At 52.5% G+C, this 21,386-nt stretch overlaps 1 protein-coding gene across 2 annotated transcripts in view; it reads right to left on the bottom strand.

Moving 5' to 3' along the window:
• CAPZB (capping actin protein of muscle Z-line subunit beta) overlaps positions 1–21,386 on the bottom strand; it is a 126,286-nt gene that overhangs the window by 27,122 nt on the left and 77,778 nt on the right. For both annotated transcript variants that reach the window (XM_037032984.1, XM_037032986.1), the window contains 2 exons: positions 12,281–12,402; positions 8,040–8,153 (listed from right to left, as the gene is read on the bottom strand). In XM_037032984.1, coding sequence (XP_036888879.1) covers positions 8,040–8,153; positions 12,281–12,402 — 236 coding nt within the window. The remainder of the gene's footprint in view (positions 1–8,039; positions 8,154–12,280; positions 12,403–21,386) is intronic.

Genomic DNA, 21,386 nt, shown 5'->3' with positions numbered 1-21,386 from the left:
TCTAACACGGCCCCAGGAAGGGGAGAGGAGGCAGGGGCAAGGGGCCAGGGGCCAGCTCATCTCCTAGGTACCCCGGCTGCTTCCAGGAAGGCCCGTGGGCTCCCGGGACTTGCAGTGGTGCCAGCCTTGTCTCCTTCTGTAAACTTCTTCCAGACAAGAAGGGCTGATTAGAAAAGCTAATTAAAGCCTTTGAAGATTATCGCAGACCCAAAGCAAGGAAGAACACAACACGCCTTCCCACCCCTTGACTCCCCTCCCCCAGCTCTGGCCTTCATTAAGCTCTGATTTCAATCAATTGCACACCCACTAAAATTAACTTATAAGGCCAATAAATTGCAACCGCATGTTTGAAGGTATTACCTGCTGCAGGCCAAAAGCCCAGGCCTGCAGAACGCGGGGCAAGATGTCTGGCACACATGGGAGCCATCATCATGGGGGAAAGCGGTGCCAGCCCCTCGGTCAGAACATCTGGACTCAGCAGAGCCCGGGCCGCCAGCGGCAACAGTGAGACGGGACGTGAAAGCCAGAGCGGGTGGGTTCCCCACTTCTCTGGGAACTTGAAAAATCACAGCACTGATTTTGGGGTTCACGGCAGACAACTGGTGCCTCACATCACGTGAGAGATGTTTCTCTAACAGCTGCAGGTGCCTACCCCTGGCCAGTAGCTCCGATGGTTCGAGTGTTGTCCTGATACACCAAGGCTGCAGGTTCGACCCCTGGCCAGGGCACATACAGAGCAACCAATAAATGCATAAATAAATGGAAAAACAAATCCACATTTCTAAAAAATTAATTAAGGAATGAAGGAAGATTCAGGTCATATGATGAGGTTCTATAACTGACAGGCTATCCTAGGCTTGGACTGAAAAAAGCAGAGTCAACTCTGCCAAGAGAAGTGACCCCATGAGCCCCCTGCCCCCAGAGCCTGCCCTTCCAGCAACCCTCCCCAGTGCCGTGTCCCAATGGCACTCCCTGGACTGAGCTGGGCCTGTGAGCCACAGGTGGAGAACCACCCTTGGGCTTGGCAGAGAAGAATAAGAGTGGACCAGACACTGGGGACCAAGATGGGAGGGCTTGGGGGAGGAAACCGATGAAATTCAAAATGACTTCTGAGTAGGTAATGACTTCACCCAGCCCCAGCAGAACATGCCTATCCTCAGCAAATTTATTTTAATCTAAAAATGGTGGGGTGATGGGGGGGAGGCATGTTTGTCACCCTGGCTGGTGTGGCTCAGTGGATCAGGCACCGGCCTGTTAACCAAAGGGTTGCCGGTTCAATTCCCAGTCAGGGCACATGCCTGGGTTGCAGGACTGGTCCCCAGCTGGGGGTGCATGAGAGGCAACCGACTGGTAGCTCTTTCTCACACATCAGTGTTTTTCTCCCTTTCTCCCTCCTTTCCTCTCTCTCTAAAAGTAAATTAAAAAAAACAAACCAGTGTTGTCTGGGTTGCACAAACAGTTTCCTGACAGTTCCTTTCCTGGGGGAAGTTACTACTCCGGCCCTTCCTGCCACTGATGGCGAACAAGAAACTGGTAAGTGTGGGAGGGGAGTGCAGGGCGAGGGGCAAGTATGCAGCAGAGAGCTCTGAGCAACAGGGCCAACAAAAGGGACAGACGGCTTCAAAGGGATCATGCGGGGCACACAGCTCTGTCCCCACTCACCTCTTGCCCCTCCTTGGGGAAAGAGTCACACTCCCGCCTGCTGGCACATTTATTCCATCACGGAGAAATGCTGAGTGTAGGCAGGGAAGAGGGGAATAGGGACACACCCCAACAGCATTACAAGCCAGAAGGCCTGCTAGTCAATCCCCTCCCGCACCCTGATCATACCAACTCCATGTGCTGGCAATTAATTCTAATTCCCTGCAAAGTCAAAGCCCTCACAGGCCCGGGAGCAAGGCCCAGAGCCCAGGACAGGATCCAAGGACTCCTCTCGAGATGCTCACGGGAGAGAGGAGCAGCTAGCGGGGAGAGTGGCACCCCTCCCTGGAGAGACCTGGTGTGGCATGCTCACTGGGGTCTCCTTCCCCTCATCTCCTTAAGGAGAATGTCAGGGGTAAGCAAGGTTGACAGACCTACAACACACAGGGAGGCGAGGGAAGCAGGACGCCACGTCACCACTGTGCACGTGCACACAACCCCCCTGCCCATGCTGGTGGGGCTGCATCTGCCTGTGTACTGGATGTCAGCAAAAATGCCCCCAAGTTCAGCCTTAAGGCTCAGTGCGTGCATGTGGAATGGGGAGGTGGGGAAAACATTGTGGAGCAGGAGAGCGCACTGCTGGTCTGCAGGACAGGGCAAGGCTCTTCCAGTGAGTGGTCCACAGAGCAGGCTGCCCCGAAGGCCCCCTACAGCACAGCACTCACCACAAGAGGACTCTGGGCCCCAATGTGCCCAAGTCTGGCAGCGTTCAGTCACCTGTGGTGGCGAGAGGGCAACAGGCCAGAGCATAAGCCAAACCCAGCCCTAAGTGCCATTCACCAGGATCCAAGGATTCAGAAACACCTGGTTGTCAGGTCCCAATCAGCATGGGGGACAGGTGTGCTCTCCACATTCCTCGAGCCCCCTGGGACGCAGCCCAGCTCCAATTCAGAGGGCGGCCCCGCTCACCGCCCCCCTGCGCGCGGTGCTGTGCCAGCCCTGCTCTCGGGGCGCAGCTTTCTCAGTCACTTCCCTTTCCTTTGGGAGGAGGGGGCTCTGCCCGAGGCTTCTGGCTTCTCTCGCCAGACCCAGGACACAGGGCACTTCGAGGCCCCTTATGGAGCAGATCAGAGCGACCAAAGTCAGCAGACATGTGGCGGCATAATCAGGTTGGCGGGGGGTGGGGGGCATGTCTCCCCTCAGAGTGGCCTTCACTGAGCCCACTTGCGCATGTGACAGGGGCACAGATGGACAAGTACAGCTCCACAGCTTCATCCCCCGGGGTGACGACGACCGAGTATTCCTCTGAGGGTGGGCTCAGTCAGTCTACTGGGGCAGGGCCAGGACAAAGAGGAGGCATGACCCACTGTACCTTCAGCCGGGGAACGGTCTGGCCCCCAGAAAACCCAGAGTAACCACCCGCCTGTGCTGCCACAGGCAGAGACAAGACCTCCAGGTCCCTGGCTGACTTCCATCGGCCCCGAAACCACGGAGAAAAGAGCTCATACTCCAGGCCCCACCTCAGCCACCAGCGTGACCACCGACAACTCACAGCCCAGAATGGTGTGGCTCAGCACGTGTGGTCCAGCGGAGAGAACGGCCTCACATGCAGTCCCGGAAGAGCGTCCCCAGTGCATCCTGACAACACTGGGTGTGTAGGCAGATGACCTGGGGTCCCCAGTGACAGCTCTAACCAGCATCCAGTGGCCTGCAGCTGCTGCCACACAGGAAAAACCGGCCTCCCTGCCCTCTGCCTCCGGCATGAAGCAGCGGAGTGACGCTGCCGGGGACAGAAGAGGACCCTCTGGGCCAGGATCCCACCACCACGAGCTGTCAGGGAACCTCAGGGCCTGTCCTGACCAGTGTGACCCCCATGGACAGACACATGAAGCTGTCCGTTCACCACGATCAACCCCACCCGCAGGTCGGCTTACTTTCAGAAAAGAGGGCAGGCACAGTCAAAGACACACGGAAATACACTCATTAAAGCTTCTAAAGGGCTAGGAAAGTGGACACTGGCCGCGAAGGGGAAGCCGCCTCCGGGGTCAGGCCCAGGGTGTGGATCGCCGCTCCTGCCCGTTCCAACTGGTAGTGAGACCACCCCCGGCCCCCCCTTACCCCCAGGGTCACACTTTATGGATTAAGGGATTACTCTGATACCCCGAGGATTTTAAAATGACAACGGGGAAACGCTCCAGACACCAGCCAATCGAGCTCCCACAGAGGCACACACTAAGAGTGACCCTGTGTCCTTATACAGGCCGTTCCCCTCTGACGATTCGACTTTATGATTCTGCGAAAGCGTATGCATGTTCAGTAGAAGCCAAACTCGGAGCTGGACCTTTCTCCAGACTAGCGATGTGCTGTGTAAGACTCCCTCGTGATGCGGGACTGCGGCCCCGAGTGCCCGCTCAGCTCCGCAATCACGGGGGTGAATAACCAACACTCGACAGTGTATGGAGTGGCCGGCGTTTTCTGGACAACGTGTTTTTATTTTTATATCCCATCATGTCTGCAAAACGCACTCCCCCGTGTTTCCTGCTTCTAAGAGGAAGGCTGCTGCTTCGAGATGGAACTCAACTGCCCGACTGCAGGCAGGCTCGGCTCCGGCTGATGTGCAGCAGGTGTAGGACGCACACGTTCAACCCAGGATGAGCCCGTTGCGAAGTGGGGGGCACTGGGTACGAGAACCAGCGAGGTGGGAGGGGTAAAGAAGGGGAGGAACAGTCGAAGACGAAAGCGGGCCCTCCCCCAGGTCTGGCCCTGAAGGACAGCACAAAGCAACACCTCCACATCCCCTTGTTCAGGAAACCACAGCCTGAACATCCACATCCATAAGAAGCCAGAAGAGCCGCCTGCACGAGCAGCCCTCTGCCTGGACCACTTCTTCCACCCGGGCACAGCCGCCCCTTCTGAACGTCAGACCTCGGCTCGATGTCACCTCCTGCACAGGCCTTTCTCCACTGCTCTCCTTAGGGCAGCGAGTCACTCCCCATCCCGTCGCCCACTGTGGCACTTGTTCACATTCTGTTTGTCTTTCCCCGTTCAGGGGAAATTGTCCCTCTTTGACCCCGCCCCCACATACATGTACCGTTCAGGCAGGACTTTGGTCAGCTGGGCTGAAGGCCGAAAGCCTGGTCCTCAGCAAGCACCTGGCTCGTGGCAAACCCTCAAGTGTCAGTTGAGTCAATGAACACACTGGCCTCTGGAGTCGGGTAAGGACGGCTCTGTAGCCCGGGTCCACCCCTTGCTGGCTGCGTGAACTTGGGCAAGCTCCTTCACCTCTCTGATTCCACCAACTCATCTGTAAAACAGGGAGAATCCTCTCTCATGGGCCACTTGGAAGATCAAATGAGATCCAGACCGGGAGACAGTCAACGCTGTGTTTGCACAGCCACCGGCTGGTGACTGCTCTTCTCATTGCTGCTATTTTATTATCAAATCATCACGATAACATAAAACTGATCCCACCTGGAAATTCTTAATTGCTGGACTGGCTTCTTGCCAAATGGCTGGATAAAAGAAAAAATAAAAACAACTACAAATAGGACTTCCGCCAAGATGGAGGCATAGGTGGAAACACTGTGCCTTCTCCCACAACCAAGCTTCAATACAACAAAAGTTTTGGAGAACTAAGACACACCCAGAGACCAGAAAACGGAATTATACGGAAGTCCGACAGCTACGAACCGTTCAACGAGGGCGGTAAGAGAGGTGGAACCAGCAGCAGAGCTGGGTCGGGCAGGACAGACCTAGGAGTGCTGGCAGCCCAGGGTGCAGGGCAGACTGACCAAGGTCGCACATTCGCGCACAGTGAGACAGACCACGCAGGCCCCAGGGGGTGAACCCAGTGGTGGAGGGCTGACAGCGGTGGCACACTCGCGTGCAGTGGAGCGAGGCGCATGGGCCTGGTGACGGTGGTGGCTGCGGTGCCGGTGGGGGTCACGGCAGCAGGCGGCGGAGGTAAGCCATTGTCCCTCTTTGACCCCACCCCCACATACAACGTCACAACCCAGTGACTGAGTTGCCCTGCTCTGGTGAAAACCTAGGGCTCCGATCCTGCTACTTAACAGGCACGAACAGCCCAAAAGATGGTGCAAGAAGAACTCAAAGTCCCAGAGCCAATAACTCTAAGCGACCGAGAAATTGCCAGTCTCTCAGAAGCCCAATNTTAAAAATTAAAAATTAAAAAAAAACAACAACTACAGCCCTGGCTGGCGCAGCTCAGTGGATTGAGCGCAGTGGATTGAGTGTGGGCCTGTGAACCAGAGGATCGGGGTTCGATTCCCGGTCGGGGCACATGCCTGGGTTGCAGGCCTGTTCCCAGGAGAGTATGGGTGAGAGGCGGCCATACATTGATGTTTCTCTGCCTCTCCCCTTCCCTTCCCCTCTAAAGATAAATAAATTTAAAAAAACAACAACAACAGCAACAACAACAACTACAAATAAACCGTGAGACAGCAAAGAGTCAACTTCTCAGCATCACTGGCAAAGGAGCTATTCTACAACAGAACAAAGTTCTAGATGTAAGAGCTCTTTAAACAGGGAAATCAAGTTTAACCAAGAAAACCAGTAAATTGTGGAAACCGGGCAAATATGAAATTTAAATCCTAGCTTTTCACCTCTACTTCCTGTGGCCTAGTATGAGTCATTTAGCTTCTCGGAGTCACGGTCTCCTCATCTGTAAAAAGGGGACAAGACAACGTAGATAAAATACTGGCACGTGACAGAGAACACTGGTTACAGAGCAGTGCACCTGGGGCGAAGGACATACTGGCGGCCATTTGGTCCTGGCTGCGCTTCTGAACATCACTCATCTGCTTAAATGTCTGTGTATCGGAGTGAAATGCCACTTTCCTCCTAACCCAACTTCTAAAAGAAATTCTCCATTAGATGCGTTACATTGAACCTGCTATGAAATGGAAACCCATTCCAACGCCTTGCCTGGTGCAGACCCGAACTCTCACGCCAGGGGAAGGCCAACAGCACCAGACCGGCGTTCTGACGCTCTGCTTCCTCTCCGGTTCTGGCCTGCACCCTAATCAGGGTGTAGACTACACACAAAGTGAGGGCCAAACACCACCCACCTTCAGTTCAAGAGGTAATTTTTACACTTTTAAAGGCAAATATGAAACAAAATAGAGAAGAAAAAAAAGAAAAAGCAGCCCTGGCTGGTGTAGCTCAGTGGACCGAGCACGGGCCTGAGAAGCAAAGGGTCACTGGTTCGATTCCCAGTCAGGACGCATGCCTGGGTTGTGGGCCAGGCCCCCAGTAGGGGATACATGAGAGGCCACCACACATTGACGTTTCTCTCCCACTCTTTCTCCTCCCCTTTCCCTCTCTCTAAAAAATAAATAAATAAAATATTTTTTTAAAAAAAGAAAAAGCAGAGAATATGTAATAGTGACTTGCGGAGCCCACAAAGCTTGAACTTTTTACTGTCTGGCTTTTTAGAGAAGAGCCTGCGAACCTCCACCTGGAGAGGGCCGAGTGTGTGCCAAGGTGGTGCTGGTCCACTCCCCTGGAGAGGGCTGAGTGTGTGCCAAGGTGGCGCTGGTCCACTCCCCTGGAGAGGGCCGAGTGTGTGCTGAGGCGGTGCTGGGTGTTTCACAGGTTTGCGGCTTTATCGGTATAGAACATAACCTACACTGAGATTCTGTTAATTAAAAGGGAACACTGCAGAGGACAACCCCTTCTGGAGCTTTTCCTTGCAAGGACGGTTAAATGGCCACTCTCTTTGGTGGTGTGATGGGAGGCAGGACTGGACAGGGGCAGAAAGAAGAGGTAAGCGTCTAATCCCAGCCCACAAAACCGCTTCCTAAGGAGCAGCCCAGGAGCCAATAGCATGTCAGCTTGCACTGTGCTAAGGGCCTCAGGCGTCCTGCCCTGCTGATGGGTCTGGAAGCTGGGGCCCCTGAGCACCAGAGACCTGGGTTGGACACGTAGTGTGGCAAAAAAGGGAGGGGACTTTGGAGATAGACAGACTTGAGTTTAATTCCTGGCTTCGCCTCTTCCCTTGGACAAACACCTTTATCTGAGTCTTAGTTCTGTCATTTGAACACCGGGGACTCAATCAGCTGTCGTGTTTGTGAGGGTGAGACGATGTGCAGGAAATACCTGGCACTGTGCCTCACACACAGCAGGTGCTGTCCCAATGGCACTTGCTGTTACCAGGAACCACGCACGGAGCAGCGCACAGGCAAACCTGCGCGTGACAGCACTCCACCAATGAGGCACCTCCTAACTGACCCCCTTGGAGAACTAGCGCCCAGCACCTGCTCCAGGCAAGCCAGGTAACAGGCTCAAGAGAGACTCACTGGCCTGGCCCTAACTCATCTACAACGGGTTTATTCATCAAACCCGCAAGAGCTAACGTGCACAAGGAGCAAGGAACTCACAGGTCTCGGTACTGGTCAAAGGCATTGTTGGCTTCCACCTCCAGCTTCCTCAGCCGAGCAGAAGGCATGGCCCCGTCTTCCAAGGGAGGGTCATACTTGTTACTCCATGGTGACCTGGAGGGAAGAAAGAGGAAGTGGTAACATTATCATTTTGGGGAGACACAGCCTGTGACCCATGAGCCTAAGCCCCAGCTGCCCGAAACTTCAGACAGAAAGCCACTACCCGCAACAAAGATTTTTCCAGGCCCTGACAACAAACCTGGCTTCCTTGAGGTTTGCAGAGTAAGGGCTCAGTAGCAGGCAGACTTGGGTATTTGCCCTGCACCCCACCTCTCGCCAGTTGTGTTCTTCTGGCTCAACATCTTTGTAAACTGAGCTCACTGCCTGCTACCCATGGGGCTGTTATGAGGAGCAGAGGAGGAGACACATGGAAGTGCTGAGACCAGAGCCTGGCATCCAGTGCACGTCCAACAAACGTAACTTCTTCCTTACCCTTTTCCTAACTTCCCTTTCTTTTCCACCCTTGTACTGATCAAGCAGATGCCTCTCTCTCCTCCTTGACCGCTGGCAGCTCTGGAGAAACTTTTACTCCAAAGGCCTTCTTACACAATTAAGGATTAAGAACAGAGCTGATGGTACGGAAGTGGGCACGAGGCTCGGCGCCCCCGCCCCAGGATGCGGATTCCACATGGGAATCTGAGTAATGAGGATCTCCGTGTGGACAGAGGACAGCCTTCCCAACACCAGGGGCCGTGCGCACACAAAGACTGCTAAGTAATGAGAACCAGCCCCTGCTGTGCCAGCCCGAGGACTTGCCGCGTTTTTTACGGTGCATTTTGCCACATCAGGAAAGCACTGAGTCGCCAAGAGTACTGGGAAGGGGGCTATAAGGGCATATCTACTCATTAAATCCTGCAGGTGGCGTTCACAGAGCTGGGGGTTCACAGAAGGAAAAAGAATTAAAAAGGTGAGAGGAATGGAAAGGAGAAGACAGTGTGAAATTCAGACAAAGCCTTTTACACTCTTGGGCGTAAACACCTCTGTGTGTCCACTGTACCCAAGACACAGCACCTTTCCCGTTTCTCCTGCTCACAAGAAACCTCACACCATTGAGGACTCAAAAGAACCTTTCAACTTGGGGTGGATGTAAGGAAGAAGGCACCACCGTCTCCCGAACCCCAGTTTTAACAAATTCTGTGCACAAACATCTTTCTTCTTGGTAGTGGGTGCCGCACCAGACACCTCCGTCAGCAAGTAGAGGAGACCTGCCCCTCCCAAGGGCGGGCAGCCGTGTCCGGTCGGTCCCTCCAAACTGTGCTGAGGGAACTTTCCACGGCAACAGAGACGCCCTGCATCTACACTGTCCAAATGCAGCCGTGAGCGCCACGCGGCTACTGAGGACCTGTGGCCAGTGCCAGCTGAGGACTGAACTGTTCATCTAATCTCACTGGAACCGATTTCAGTTCAGCAAGCCGACTCCAGAACCTAAGCTCCAATAAGGCGAGTCTTCCATTCCCCGCTGTGTGCGCAGCATCTAGAACCGTGCCCGACGCCCAGCCACACGCTTACTCTAAAGTGTGGTTCGAAGAATAAATCCATTCTCGAACACCGTCCCCCGAAGCAGAGGTAACCTCCCTCCCCGCCCCAGCCCAGTCCCCTCCCGCCCACATAGATGCTGATTCTTACCACATCCGCACCCTTCTTCCACCCTGCACTACGAGAAAAGGGGGCCTGGGCTGTTTGCCTTCACACCAGAGCAGGTAGCACCGAGGTTGCGCACAGTAAGGGCTGGTGACTCGCAGCAAGGGGCGGGGAAGAAAGGACCCCCGGGAACGCTGTCTGCGGTGGTCCTGCAAACCGGCAGAGATGGGGCAACTTTCTGCCTTTTCTGCTGAGGGGTCTCCCCAGCCCCAGGGACGAAAAACGCAGCTGCAGAGTGTGGCCGCCTCTATCTGCAAACTCGGCCTGGCACCGCCACTCTCCGGTGGGAGTGGAGAGCCGTCTGGGCGCAAGAAGCCGAACCCCCGCCCCTGACATGCTCTCTGAGTCTCCCTGTAACACTCAAGCTCAGACCTTTGTTGCCCAGGTACACAGCATCGCCTTCCTGTGGGCCTGGAAGACCCGCCCCAACTGGCTTTCACTTAAAGGCGACCTGATTAGACACAAGAGCCCATCTCTCCTGCGGACTGGAGGCCTGGAATTTCCAAGAAGCCTGTAACTCACATTTCTCCTGGCTCACAGACAACAGCATTTCAAGCTGTTAGCCCCGGAGCCGGGGTAATTGTAGCTGGGGGAAAAATTGTAACATTCTCCAGAATATTCTTAGTGGAAGGGGCACTCAGAGCACATTTAAGAGCTTAAATGGAGGCCATTTGAAAAAAGACAGATGGACAGGAACACTTAGATTTCAAAAGTCAGGCCTTTCATTTCCCTCGGAGAATGCTTTTTGTTTCAGCTAACAGGTTTCAAACAGTGCTGCTGGCAACAGTCACACCATAAGGATCTTATTTGAGCAAACGATCAAACAGCTAGGATGGAAACGTGTGGGGAGAATCAGAAGACCTTGAAGTTCTACAGAGAGAAGACGACAAAGGGAAGAAAGGTCCTGCGCCCTGACACCCCGGGCTCCTCTTTGGCTGAGGTCCCCTGGGCCCCTCCGCAGTGCCTGAGGGACGAAGGTGGGAGCTGGCAGGGTGACCTATCATGGGAGGCCGGTATCAAGACCCCAGGGTGGCCCAGCCTTGGCGTGGACCTGGAAACAATCCCAGCCTTCCGCAGGCTGCTGGGGAGAAGCTGCCTCACAGGGCAAGCTGGATTTTTCAGGTGGCAAAGGGAACCACAATGATCTTGATTAATCAAGACTCAGCTCAAGGTCACCTCTTCAGGAAGCCTCCCCTGAACCCTGCACCTGGCCGCTTGTCCTTAGGAGATGTGCACCCCACTTGTCCTTAGGAGATGGGCACCCCGGTCCTTGGGACCATTTGGCACCTCGTGACTTCTCTCCGGAAGGGCTGGCCCACCCACTTCCTAGGAGGCCTCCAGTGAGGACAGGACCTGGACCTGAGCTCACAGCCTGTGTGCTGACGGGCCTTCAAGACTGAGCCCGCGTGCCTCAGGGCTCTCTCACCACCTTTACGCTGAGGACTCCCAGAGGGGCACCTCCCTCTCCGCCCAGACTAGTCACAGAATGCTGTGACTCTCACCTAATGGGCACCTCACCCTTAAAATGCCCCCAAACCAGCAACTCCGAGAGTCTTCCTCACCTCAATAAACAGTGACCCTGACCTGCCAGCTGCTCAGGCCCAAGTCCCCTAATGGGGGACTTGTCAAAGTCCCCACTGCTATAGAGGGCAGTGCTGGTTTGAGGCTCAGGACAGCTGACTTCAGATAGTACTGCCTATTCCATTTCTCTGACCCTGACCCCACTCCCACTCCCCAAAAAGAGCACTATGCTGAAGCTTCAAAATTCAGCCCAGGTTCTGTGGGCCCCAAATAAACCTAGAGCACACTGCACCCCCCCCCACACCATTCTTCAAGGCACTGACTATAGCAATCCATCACAGAACTACTAGGCTGGTTTAGGATTCTCAATTTTTTAACAGGAAGAACTCCTAGACACCCTTAAAAACCTAGCTGACATCACCTCCCACAGGAAGTCCTCCTAGACTCAACCATGGTCTCCTCTATGCTACCCTCAAATCCTACATAAGCTTGGCACTGGCTGCATGAAACACGCCGTACAATTATCAGCTGCTGGGTGCATCTCTGATTCTAGACCAGTGATCACCCAGGGGAGGGACTTATGTCACCTTAGTTATTTATTGCCCTCAGCATGGCCACAGAAGAGAGAAAGGAGAGCTGCATATCTGTTTGACAAAGTCCCATTCAAATGCCCCTTAACCACACAGGCCCTCCTATGCTCAGGGTCCCTATCCTGTGCTCAGGGTCCACAGCCTGTACCTTGTCCTTCGCAGGACTTAAATAATAATGAAACTGCTCATCGTTTTGCAATAGCTTTTGTTCATGCTAAATCTCCATGCTCACTGGAGGTGCCCCACAGCATCTGCTGGCTGAGTGCATGGAAGGAAGGGGAGAAGGGAAGGAGAGGGGGAGGACAAATGTGAACGGGCTGACGGGCTGCCAGGCTGTCCAAGTGCAGCGGTCCTGGAGCCGCCCTGTGGCACCGACTGCCCGGGGGTGGCCTGGCACGCCTGCCGCACTCTAGGGGCAGGAGCGCTCACCTATAGGAGTCCCCGTCTCTGTTGTAATCACACAAGAGGTAATCCTTTCCCACCACCTTGTCTCTGGCGATTTTCAGCGGCTGGTCAACAGAAGACAGGAGATCTTCACATAGACTGGGGACCTGGCAGAGAGAAAGGAAAAGGCAGACACGGGTTAGAACAACACACCAGACCCGGGCTGGCTAATGGCAACCACAGCCAGATCGTGGTCAGCACATTTAACATCTGGCCCTTGGTACCCTGCCAGAATCATGGGCCTGTTCTTTTCTTTGCCACATGTGTCTGACACCAACTGGGTCCCTCTATAAAGAAGCCTGTTCTTGAATTACAGCAGAGCGTGATTTCCAGTCCAGTCCATCCTTCCAAATTTGTGTGCAGTTTTACTCACCTGGTCACCAGGGTGGTCTGGTACATTTAAGTATATACATGCTTGGTACCGGTCTCTGGTGGGCAGAGTACGAGCTCAAGTCCCAAGAAGAAGGTAAACATGTTAAATGCACGGGAACCCACTGAAATCTAAGAACGCTAACCCGCCCGTGGCGGAGAATTCCCACAGGCTCCCACACTGGGTGGAGTTTTCCACTACTTTCCAGGCCTCTGGCCAAGCATTACCAGGTTACTTGTAGAGTCAACCCTACCTGCTGCAAAAAAAGGGGCCACATCAGCGTCCCCCAGCTGGAGCTGCAGTGGGTTTCTATCAGGCTGACCTGCCCAGGGCCACCTCAGTGAGAAGGCGGGCTCTCTGTGGCTCAAGGCCTGTGCTGCTCCGTATGACACGAGGCCCTGCTGGTGACCAGGCTGCCAGCCTCTTCTTCCCAACACGAACAGCACTTTCCACCAAAACATTCCAGGAGGGGATGGCAGCGCTTTCAGAGATGGATTCCTTCAGGCTTGAGTCATCTCCACGCTTTATTTTCAATGTGCGGACTTACTCATTTCATGGGCCTGGCTTTATGGAGGCCCCACCGTATCGTTTACCAGGCAAGGGGCTGCCAACTGCACCAACAATCTTTCCAAACGGAAAAGTTAAATCACGTGGCAAGGACACCCAGCAGAGCAGCTTGGCAGAGGCGCTGACGGCTACAGCGGTGCCTGTGTTCCTCCAGAAGACCCTTTCCACCACCAGAAAGACGGGGACAGAGGACACACCCCCACCTCAGAGATTGCACAGCCTCTGGGGGCTTCCTCAGGGCACCTCTGCTGACCCCCAGGGTGCTCCAGAACTCGGTCTGTAGGGCCCTGTCTGGCACAACTAGAAGGCGGTTACCTGCCTTGTAGCAACGTCAATTCTGGCCTCAGTGAAATGACACGGAGCAGCATGTCGTCTATCCCCCAAGAGAGACACACATGCCATTAATGCCTGGACGCAACCTGCTTATTCTCAGAATCACTTCTCCGTGCAACACCTGCCTGTGCACCCCCTCCACCAAATAGAGACAGACAAACGAAAATGGGGCTCCTCCCATCAAATGGGGCTATTTTCAAAGTCAGTTTTAGTGCTAATCATATCAACTCACCTCCAAGTGTCACCTGGCCTGGGTGTGACGCATGGGAGATACACTCTACATAGGGTGTGTTGTCTACTTAAGCTTGCTTCCATCTTGTCAACTAGTTAAGCACTGTCCCTATCTCACAGAATTGAGACCTGGGGTCCAGTCATTAAGGTGCCCAAGGCCCACACAGGAAACAAGCAGTAGAGGCAGCAACCTCCCCTTCTGACTGCAACTCTGGTTTAAGAGACAGCTAAAAGGAAGGACAGTGCACGCAAGACACACTCTGGTGGCAAACAACTCGCTCCCATGCCACCCCCACTTGGCTAAGGACAGCCACAGAGCCTGCGAAGAAGTCCAGGCCAAGGCATGGAAGACTTTAACAGCTCCCACCCAAAGCAACTGGGATCTGGCACTGGTCTGGCTTCCCACTGTTGACCCAGGGAAACGCCCCCAGGTGCCCATGAGCCTGCCCATCACATCGTGGCCTTTCCCTAAGCGTCACTATTTGTTCTGCCGGCTGCTGCCTGGGCTAGCCTGCTGGACCCCGACTTTTGTCCAGAACCCCTTCTAACTGGCCAGGACCCTGACACTGCTGGCCCGATTTGTCCTCGAGTACGGTAGAGTCCCAGCAAACAGGCTCTGAAGTTAAACGTCCTCATCCCACTGCTAACTGGCTTTGTGGCCTTGGCTAAGTCATTTCTTGTCTCTACTGATGAGACTGGAGTTCCTCACCTGTAAAGTGGGGACAATAAAAACTAACCTACGGTGATTTGGGGGCTCACATGAGCTAATGCACTGGCACCCAGCACAGTGCCTCCCACCCCCCGCACAGGGAAAGCACGCACGTTTGTGGCTGACATATTCACACCCCGCTCCCCTTTTGGTACTTAGTGCCGTCTGTTGTCTGGAATTCTTAGGTGGCCACACCAGCCTAGATCACACCTCAGTACACCATCCTGCTCCAGGCACCGGATAAAAATGGACCCCCAAGAACCCAGTTTTTCTTAACCCCATTCTGCCTGGGGCCACCTGCTTCCCCCTTTGCCCCCAGTCTTGTTGCTTGCAGCCAAGTCCCCCAACATGGGAAAGCTTACGAGATAATGGGTTTGGAATAAAATGGGTGTGGCTCCACTCCTATCCAAGAGGTTAATCCACAGGTCAAAAATGTTGAACAATTTTTTTCCTGGCACTTGCACAACCTGAAAGTCTGTTTCTTTCCAGTTTGTCATCTTTCTCCCCCACAGGAAGGCACACTTCAGCGGGCAGGGACTTCAATCTTGTCAGCGGCTGCATTTCCAGGGCCCACGGCAGTGCTCGACATGTAGCAAAAGGCTTTCAGAAAAGAGTTTATTGTCGAGAAGTAAACTTTGATAACACCAATGACCAATTTCATTAGTGGTTCCAACCAGGCATTCACAAACATAAACTGGAAAGTTGTACAAAAGCACCAGACAAAATGAATTAGAGTTTTAATGAAAATCCTGGCATCTGTATTAATATAATATGACCTAGAGGACCAACGGTGGCAAGACTGAGAACCGAGAGGCCTGGGTTGTAACCTGCACTCGACTGCCAACTAGCCACACAACGAACACACTGGTGAGCCGCACCAGAGACTCATGGCATCACTGAAAATACTGCACGTAAAGACTCATCAAAATGATATCAATCTCTTCACATGGCTAAATGTATTCTTCCTTTTTCATAGGATACCCCCTTTTGTTTTTAAGATGTCCTTGACTTTAGGTTTATTTTGGTTTTATTTTAAAAGTTGACAACCCAATGACCTAGTCCTCTTTTTTTTTTTTTTTTTTTTAACGATTCTGGCCTGTAAATTTTTTTTTTTTAATGTGACAGCCACTGGTCTAGAGAACGGGATGCAGCCTGCCCCTCATGCCCAGCAGGTCAGATCGGCACATGGGACCAGAAGGCATTCCAATGCTCCCACGCTGTAACTCCTGCCCTGCAAAGCACAGACAACACTGACTAAGGCAACAGTGCAAGGAGTTGATGTGTGCTTTCAGCTGCCATCAAAAGCCACTCTAGTCACCTGCTTAGCCCGCCTCTCCTTTCCTAGTCACAAGGCTCCTCACTCCACACAGTGTGGACGAGGCTGGTCTCCACCCCACTATCCACCACGGGCCATCGGAGGGCCATGGTCCAAAGACCCTGGGCCTATTTGGGGAAGAAGCTCTCCCAGGGGTTTCCTCCAGGGCCCATGGGAACATGCATGGCCTGGCCCCTCCGCCAGGGAAGCTGGGAGGGGGTGAGGGTCCTGGGCTGCAGCATCAGGAGAGTACCTGCCTGAGTGTCTGCATAGTGCGGAGCCCCTGAGACCCTACCTGAGCTCCTAGATCCAGCCGCCCTTGAAAATCTGTCTCTGGACTTTCCAAAGTTCGTGAAGTTCGTGGAAACCAACTTCAGAAAAACATCCGAACTGTCACTCAAAAACTTACAGCAACATCTGGTCAAGACAGCAGTGTAAGGAAACCTGGTTCACATCCTTTCACAACCACATCAAAATTACTACCAAAATAGAGAACCACTGTCACTCAGGATCATCAGAAATCGAGCTGAATAAAGTCCAGCTATGGAATTAAAGAAACCACATTCATCCAGACTGGTAGGAGAGGCGGGGGGCACAGAATGGGCTAGTCCCACAACCACGTGTGGTGGGTAAGAATCCTGGAGGGGTATCTCGTGAGTGAGGAGTCCCAGCCCCATAGCAGACCCCTTAACCCAGGATTCCAGTGCCAGGAAGATATGTCCCCGTAACTCCTGGCTGCAAAAACCAGTGGGGATTGAGTCACTGGAAGAAACTTCTGGAGTCCCAAGCAGTTCCTTTTAAAGAACACACACACGGACTAACTCAGACTCACTGCCTCTGAGCTCCAGCACCAGGGTAGCAGCTTGAACGGCACCAGTGGCATGTGGGCAGGAACTGAAGGAACTCAGCAGCAAGGCAAGAGCTGAGGGGGCAGAAAGGCAGGCAGAGGCCACTGTCCCCTTTCTGAACACTCCCCACACAGAGCCAGCAAGTGGGTGCCATAACTGAGACTCTACCAACCTAGCTAACACTCTTTGCCCCGCCCTGGAGACCCCGAGACTCCATCCCACCCAGCGTACCTTTTCCACATGAATGGCTGGTGTGGCTGATGCTCCACAACTTCCTAAATCCCCTCAAACAAGCAACAGCCGGCCTCAGTGAGCCTCTAGCCCCCTGTACCTCTAGCTAAGTGGCCACAGGCCCAGCCCTAGCAGCAGCCAGCCTTGGATCACAACCTGGCCTTACCTTGGCACCTCCAAGCCCAGCACAAGTAGCAGCCATCTCAGATTGCTTTATAATTCAGTCAGGGTGGCCCCAGGCAGAACAGAGGTGAGTACTACTGACCTTGGTCTGCACCGCCCGGGAAACCCCTGGGCCTATGCATCCAGTGGACAGCTACAGACCACACTGGGGCACCAGCACCCTGGCCCTGAGCAGCTGATCCTCCACAGAAGACAGAGGTTGGTGGTCAGTGGTCAAAAGCAGTCCTTGCGGCTGACTGGTCTGGGTAAAACCCTCCCACTGACCTGCCAACAGCAACCAAGGCTCAAGTACAAAAGGAGGGTGTACTCGGCCCACATGAAGGGTGCACTCGAGCACCCAGTTTGGTTGATAGGAGAGGCTGTGCCACTGGACCCAACAGGACATCTACTACATTGGGTACCACTACCAAGACAGGGAGTCATAGCAGCCCTACCTAACACATAATAACAAATGCAGGGAGAGAGACAGAGAAACATAGCCCAAATGAAAGAATGGATCAAAACTCTAGAAAAAGAAATAAACAGAAAATGGAGATAAGCAATCTATCGGATGCAGAGCTCAAAACACTGGCTATAAGTATGCTAAAGGAACTTAATGAGGACCTCAAAGGCACTAAAAAGACTCAGTCAGACACAAAGGACTGACTAACTGAAATAAAAAAAACAATTTACAGGAAAACAACAGTAGAGTGGATGAAGCTGAGAATGGATGATTTGGAACATAAAGAACCAAAAAACTACCCATCAGAACCAGAAGAAGAAAAAACAAACAAACACAAGGATAGTATAAGCAGCCACTAACAACTTTGTGTCCCCACATTTGCACCACAGGGATGCCAGAAGAAGAAAAACAGTAAGAAATTGGGAATGTACTTGAAAAAATACTGAAAGAAAACTTCCCTAGTTGGTAAAGGAAGTAGACACGTAAATCCAGGAAGCACAGAGTCCCAAACACAGCGGATGCAAAGGGCCCGCTCTGTGACACACCCTAATCAAGATGCCAAAGGTTACAGAGAAAGACAGAATCTTCAAAGCAGCAAGAGAAAAGCAGTTAGTAACCTACAGGGGAGTTCCCATAAGACTGTCAGCTGATTCCTCAAAAGAAACTTTGCAGGCTGTAAGGGATTGGCAAGAAATATTCAAACTCATGAAAAGCAGGGACCTACAGCCAAGATTGCTCTACCCAGCAAAGATATCATTTGGAATGGAAGAGCAGATAAAGAGCTTCCCAGACAAGAAAACGCTAAAGAAGTTCATCATCACCAAGCCATTATTATATAAAATGTTAAAGAAACTTATTTAACAAAAAGATCAAAACTATGAACAATAAAACAGCAATAAACACATATCTATCAACAACTAAATCTAAAAAAAGAAACCCAAGCAAACAAGAACAGGGACAGACTCATGGATACAGGGAGTGTTTGGATGGTTGCCAGACGGGAGGGGGCTGTGGGGGAATGGGTGAGGAGGTGAGGGGACTAAGAAGTACAACTATGTAGTTACAGAATAGCCACGGGGATGTAAAGTACAGTATAGGAAATGGAATAGCCGAAGGATTTATACACATGACCCATGGACACGAGCACTGGTGTGGGGATGGCCTCGGAGTATGGAGGGAAGCTGGGTGGAGGGGAACTAAGGGGGAAAATTGGGACAACTATAATAGCATAATCAGTAAAATATGATTTAAAAAAATAAACTTAGGGCAGTGTACAGAAAAACATGCAGAATTTATGAATGGCATATGATTTGCCCTACCCATATGGCTGACTGATGTTTCATCCAAGCAGGTACGGTTTCCCCTTTATTCTGAAGATGTTTTTGTATTCTATCTCCCTCTGCACTCCTGTTTCTTTGATCAAAATTAAAATGCTCTTAAAAAATAATCTGACTGTTACCGTGTGGAGCACAGAGTGCACGGTGTGCTCACAGACCTGCACAGCAGAAGCAGGTGCCGCGCAGGCATCAGTCCTGGCCTCCCGGCCGAGGCCCCGCCGCCTCCCCCCACCGCTTCTGTCCCAGCCCTCTCCAACAGCAACGCCGCCCTACTCACTGCCGCCTGGACACACATTTGCACATGCGTTCTTCCTCCAAAAATCCGCCCCATTTATGGTTGCAGGATAGAATAACGAACTGGCCAGTTCAATTTTAATTTCAGATACACAATGAATAACATTTAGTGCAAGTATGTCTCAAATGTTACATGGAACATATACTTTTATTTGCCAAATCTGGCAACCTACCCCCTAGTCCTCTCTCAAATCCTACCATTCTTTAAGGGCCAGCCCAAACTCTAATTTCTTTATCAAGATGTCACATTCTTTGGAATGCCTTCAGTAATACTGACGTGAACTGAATCCCAAGTGCCGTGGGGGTGGCTCTTCTAACATTGTCACCAGCTATTACTCCACTCCTTCCTCACTATTCAACATTCTCTACAAAGGCAGAGACTGGCCCCCTAGACCCAGCCCAGTGACACACACCCCAAGGCAGGTGCTCCAGTATGCCTGCAGACTTCTGAGAAAGTGGGTGTCAATCGTGTAACCTGAGGTCACACTACAGATCCCAAATAGAAGCAGTTCACCTCTGTAATCAAGTTAGTTACTGAATGACCCCCTCCCTACACTCATCCCCAACCCTACCCCCGACCTCCTGGTCATGCCAAATGCTTAGCACGGTGGAAGAAATCACATTAAATTTCATGGATCATGAGTTTGCACAGCAATTTAAAAGAAGGACAAGTCCAAACAAAGCCGAAAGTTCACTCTGGGGTGGGTGTTTCATCGGCTCTGCTGCCTCCCAGGCCAAGGAGCGTCTCCAGCGAGATCACGTGCTTGGTGCCAACACCCGGGGGGAATGGCTTCTGTCCAAATCGCTCATCTGAACGGCTTAACAACCTTTGTAAGGGGGGGGGGGGGGGTTCAGATAACCCAAAGGTACCAGATCAATCCAGGCTGTTGGGGGGATTTAAACTTAATTCCAAATGACATGGAATAATAAACAACGCTGCACTGGCCACGACAGGGTTTCTGCCGCCAGGTCTGGTGGTGGCGGTCTGGCCTCCACCAATCGCTCCATTGCCACAACATCCAGGGGCAGGAACCACCATGCCCTTCATCACTGAGCCCCCACCTGGCTCACCAGGGCCCAGGGGCCACTGGGCAGACAGAGGGAAAAAGAAATAAAGTGAACTTGGGCAGCGAGTGCAAAGTCCCAGAAGTAAGAAAGATGTTAAGATGTCACTAGCAACTGCCTCAAGTGACACCTTAATAACAGTGCGGACAAAGATCAGGAGGACGAAAGAGCCAACAGCTGCTAGTGCACGCCTGGCACGGTGGTAGCTCCTGTAAACTCGACCTGCGTCCCTCCTTTAATCCTCCAAACAGCCCTACTCACCGATCCAGCTACCACTCCCAGTGAAAAGAAGGGGAGGAAGCGGGGCCCTGGAGAAGTAACGTGTCCACAGCCACGAGCCACGAGCCACCGTCTAAGAAAGTACATGTGGAACACACCACAGCTAGGATAAAACACAACCACGTCTTGCCGTTGCCCCCAAACTGAATACTTTTCCACCATCTAACCCAACAGCTGATCACATGAAAAGAGATACAAATCAGACGTTTCCGGCCACAAGTGAGTTTTGTGTTTGTGCCACCATATGGTTCTACTTTGCCTCTTCCCTTCTCCATTAGTTATTAATGTTGAAAAAAATTGTTCAACCAGAAAAAGAAACTTGAGATGAACCCTTAAAAAAGCACAAAAGCCAGACCAGTTCAACTCCACGGATAATCTAATCCACGGTGCCCTCGTCTTTAAGAAGTGCACCCTTGTACCTCAGTTTTTTAAATAATGGCCAAATGAACACATTCCGTCTTTTGATCTGCCCGCTGGCTGGGCGCCTGCCACCAGAGAGATAAAAATCAAAACCAGACCCTGTTCGCTGGGTCGCACACTCAGATGAGCAATGCTGGTGAAATCACGGCGGGGCCGAGTCCTGGCCAGTCCCACTCCCCCCATCACAACAGCCCACTGAGCAGGGCTCGGGGTACTGAAGTTCCCTCCCGGTGGCCAGCAGAGGTCTCTGCTTGCAATGCATTCCTTTATTTTTCCCAAGACCCAAAAAAACTTTTGCCTTTTTTTCCCCCAATTAAAAAAACAATTACATACCCTGGCCGGGTAGCTCAGTTGGTTAGAGTGTCGTCCCTATACGCTAAGGCTGCAGGTTCACTCTTCAGTCAGGGCACAGACAAGCCAACCAATAAATGCATTAGTAAGTACAACAAATCAATGCTTCTAAGTCA

Source organism: Sturnira hondurensis, unplaced genomic scaffold, assembly GCF_014824575.4.
Source record: "Sturnira hondurensis isolate 20B ecotype Veracruz unplaced genomic scaffold, ASM1482457v3 Scaffold0021555, whole genome shotgun sequence".
In the NCBI taxonomy this organism is placed as follows: domain Eukaryota; kingdom Metazoa; phylum Chordata; class Mammalia; order Chiroptera; family Phyllostomidae; genus Sturnira; species Sturnira hondurensis.
This window is presented reverse-complemented; position numbering and strand designations above follow the sequence as displayed.